This window comes from Sinocyclocheilus rhinocerous, unplaced genomic scaffold (assembly GCF_001515625.1).
Source record: "Sinocyclocheilus rhinocerous isolate Xijiao unplaced genomic scaffold, SAMN03320098_v1.1 scaffold1366, whole genome shotgun sequence".
In the NCBI taxonomy this organism is placed as follows: domain Eukaryota; kingdom Metazoa; phylum Chordata; class Actinopteri; order Cypriniformes; family Cyprinidae; genus Sinocyclocheilus; species Sinocyclocheilus rhinocerous.
In genome coordinates, this window is record NW_015630355.1 from 35,924 (window position 1) to 39,891 (window position 3,968).

At 38.1% G+C, this 3,968-nt stretch overlaps 1 protein-coding gene and 1 pseudogene across 2 annotated transcripts in view; one reads left to right on the forward strand and one right to left on the reverse strand.

Annotated features, from left to right (window-relative positions):
* LOC107740234 (kinesin-like protein KIF15-A) overlaps nt 1–2,620 on the forward strand; it is a 21,700-nt gene extending 19,080 nt beyond the window's left edge. For both annotated transcript variants that reach the window (XM_016552586.1, XM_016552587.1), the window contains exons 26-27: nt 1,280–1,411; nt 2,459–2,620. In XM_016552586.1, the coding sequence (XP_016408072.1) occupies nt 1,280–1,411; nt 2,459–2,518 (192 nt within the window). In that variant the 3' untranslated portion in view covers nt 2,519–2,620. The remainder of the gene's footprint in view (nt 1–1,279; nt 1,412–2,458) is intronic.
* A 612-nt stretch (nt 2,621–3,232) lies between these two features.
* On the reverse strand, nt 3,233–3,968 carry LOC107740246 (histone H2B-like; annotated as a pseudogene).

Here is a 3,968-nt window from a genome sequence, read left to right on the forward strand (position 1 = left end):
AGACTGCACCCCATAAACACAATCAAGCCTAGAAAAAACCCAGTGAACCACCCCTTTAATAAACATGCAGCTGTCTGTGTCATAATCGAACAACAAAACACAAACAGAAAATCTCTTCTTTTGACTGAATAACATTTGTAGCTTTAATGAGAATTTAATTAATATAGTGTAGACCAGTGGTTTTTAAACCCTGGGTCGTGACCCTTGGGTGGATCGCCAGGATGATTTAAGGGACAAGTATATATGTATGTAACAAAGTTCAATCCCCAGGGACGAAGGAAGGAAGCGGGAACCGGCAAACGTAACTTTAATAACAAATTAAACATAAACGGCCAAATGAAAGTAAGCGGCAGCCACCTCACAGCAAGCTTCAATGCATATTTGTGTTTGAGTTCTGGAGTGCATCAAAAGGTTTTTTATTTAAAACGTGTTTTTGCAGCGTTGAACATTTCAGCCAACCACAGATTTATCTGTCGATTTCAGGAAAGCAATGGCTAATCAGAGGTGTTTCAGAATCCACTCACCGCTCTCTCTCTCTCTCTCTCTCTCTCTCTCTGTGTGTGTGTGTGTGTGTGTACCTACTTAACCATATTTGGGGGAATTTGTACACAAAAGTGAGCAAAACCTGACAAAATCGCCAAAAACCTCCATTTGGGGACGTCCTCATTTGTAAAACTGGTATAAAAATAAAGTTTTTTTGAAATTGTAAAAATGTAGAAAGTTTCTGTGAGTGGTAGGGGTGGGTTTAGGTTAAAAAGTGTATAACTATCTGTATATGAAAACAATAGAAGTCTATGTAATGTCCCCATTTAGGTGTGTGTGTGTGTGTGTGTGTGTGTGTGTAAGAGCCCGTATTAAAAAAAAATTCTGAACCACTGGCTTGACCAGGCCAATAGAAAAAAAGTACTTAACACTGAGACCTGATGATTGTAAAGGGGACCGATCTGATTTGGTTGGACATTACAAACTAAAATTCTCCGTATTTCATGTTCCTTTGTCATCTTTTTCTCAGCCCACATTGTTCCAAACCTGTATGACTAAATGCTTTAAGGGTTCAACAGAAGACAGTCAGATTTGTATCAATATGTAGCGCAAAGTATTTATAAGATGTGGTGTGAAACTTTTTGTGTTAGTTTTAGTTTTGTGATCATTTAAGTTAAAATCTTCTGTAGCTCTCAATTCTCAACAGTGAGGGAACTTAAAGGGAGCAGTGCCTTTAAGCGCATGTAAATGTAAACTTTAAATGTACTTTTATTTGAACCCTAGTGGTGTCTTGCAGGAAATCGAGGTTCTGAGAAAGCAGGTGGACCATCTGACCGAGGAGAATGGGAAACTCTTGGGTCATCAGAACCCCAAGCAGAAGATTGAGTACCTGGTCAAGCTGAAAAAGGAGATCACCAGACTACAAGAGGTCAGAATGAACATGCAGAGAAGATTGTACATGTTTAAGTAGGAAAAACCATAACACTTAAATTGGCAGCTGTAGTCCCACTAGAGTTGAAAGGCCAAATGTCTTTTTCATAGAGGCATAGTAACTCTAAATATGGTGATCACATTTTATTGTTTCACAAGGTTTGTTTTTTTATGATTAAATATACCGCCTCAGGATCCTTAAATACCTTAATCATTCATTGATATACACCGAGGTTTGAGCTCTGACAAACAAGCATCAGAGCCATATTACAGAGTTTGGATTAGTTTCAGTCTACATGACTCTAGCATCAGCATGACACTGCCATCGATCTCATTTCAGAGTAGCAAGGCAGAAACTGTTTGTCTCAAAAAAACAAAACTGCTTCTCACATTTGCACCTGGATGATCCTCAAGAATTCTGGAACACAGAACTTTTTGGTAGACGTGGTCAAAAACCAAACATTCATTTCATAAGTGCTAGTGTGATGGTTTGAGGATGTTTTGCTGCATCAGGACAAATGCCGGACCCTGTGAAATCATTTTTTTTTTTGTATTATTATTATTATTTTTTAAGTATGTTAATCTTAAGGTTTTGTGTAAGCTAGTGTACTCCAAAACATTGTGTTCCACAAAAGAAAGTTTTTAAAGATTTGTTTTCCCCAAACCGTCTGAGAACCACATTGACTCATCATATGGACAAAAACAAGAGACATTTCAAAATATCTCATGTTCTACAGAAAAAAGCATACAGGTTGGAAACTATTGATGATAGAATTTTATTGAATTTGGGGTGAAAAATCCCTTTAAGTGTCACAGACTACAGAAAGTGCTTGGTTGCAGTTTTTACTGATAATGGTGGTGTAACTAGTTATTTACTCGTTTTATTATAAATGTTCCATTTCCTTCCATTAATTTAGCTACAGACTTTTTTTTTTTTTTAGCTGATTCAAGTAGAAGTAACTGTTAAAGCATCTCTCTTAACATGTTCATGATCCCAAGATGGGGAAGATTTGGCAAACTAATGACTCCGTTTCTGTGTTTTCAGGAAAACGGCAAACTCAGGCAGTGTCTTCATATGGAAGAAAGTCCTAACACGAGCCAATAACATGTTGACCCTGAACATGCTGGACCTAAAAACTAAACGAGATTAGATTCAATCACTTTTTAGGTTTTTAGATGTAATTGTTGGATTTGTCTGTTGATTTTGTTTGATTGTCTTCAATTTCAGAAGAACATAGTTAACATAATCTGCATCACACAAAGAGTACCGTTTTTCTCCAGATATTAGCATAACGCATTTAATAATCATTTTATACAAGTTCAGTAAAGCAATAAGTGACATACATTTTAGACATAATATTGTTTGTATTTGCTCAATTTTGGCAATGAAAATAGTTTCAAACAAAGATCACAGCACTGTTTTGCGTCTAGTATGCCTGCATGCATGGCCTGATGCGATTCCATTGCGGTACAATGCTGCCTTGAGGCAACGTGCAGTTTTTTGTAATTTCTTATGATACATTTGATGAAATATTATGTAAAGTTTTTGAAAATACTTCTTTACTTTCCAATGAAGGTGACTAAGATTTTTTGTAGGCAATTATATGCACGGAAATTGATGAAAAATGCACTTTTCATTGGACAAACATTCACATGTCCTGAAAGTGGAAACAAAATGGACCCCCTGTGGGTCATATGACCACTTTTTGGCTTACTCATTTATTAGTATTCGACTTCTACTTCCCTGAGACAGCATTGGTCAATTAAATGAGTCTCATTTTATTTAAAAAAAAAAAAACTAAATATGTTGTGTTGCCCGGCTTATGTGATAAAATGGGTGGCTCTTAAAAGAGCCTGTGTGGCAGCTGAAAGCTTCATAAGCTCTACTTGGAGCTGGTGTACTTGGTGACGGCCTTGGTGCCTCAGACACGGGTGTTTGGCCAGCTCTCCGGGCAGCAGCAGACGCACGGCGGTCTGGATCTCTCTCGAGCTGATGCTGCAGCGCTTGTTGTAGTGAGCGAGACGAGACGACTCACCGGCGATGCGCTCGAAGATGTCGTTAACGAAAGAGTTCATGATCCCCATCGCCTTGGAGGAGATCCCGGTGTCAGGATGAACCTGCTTCAGCACTTTGTACACGTAGATAGCATAGCTCTCCTTCCTGGACCTCCTGCGTAATTAATCTTTTCTGTTTCTTATAGCAGTTTTGTATTTTTTGTAGTGTGATCAACGTTTGCGTAAGTAGTAGACATATTAGAGAAGTAACACGTAACATTTTAATTATATTTTCCTAAAATGAACGAAATGACTCGAAAAAAGATTCGTTCATTCTGCTGAACGAGACTCAAAGGTCCGAGTCGGTAAAATTATCCGAACTTCCCATCACTAGCAGAAAGATGAGGGGTTTAAAATGTGGAGGGTCGTGCAGTGATTGGTTTTCAACTGTGATCGACTCTAACCAATAGACGAGGAGCACGCGCTGTTAAAAGCTGATTGTCAAGCTGCAGCGCTATTATTTCTGCAAAAGTTTATAGAAGCAACCACTTCAAAAGCAT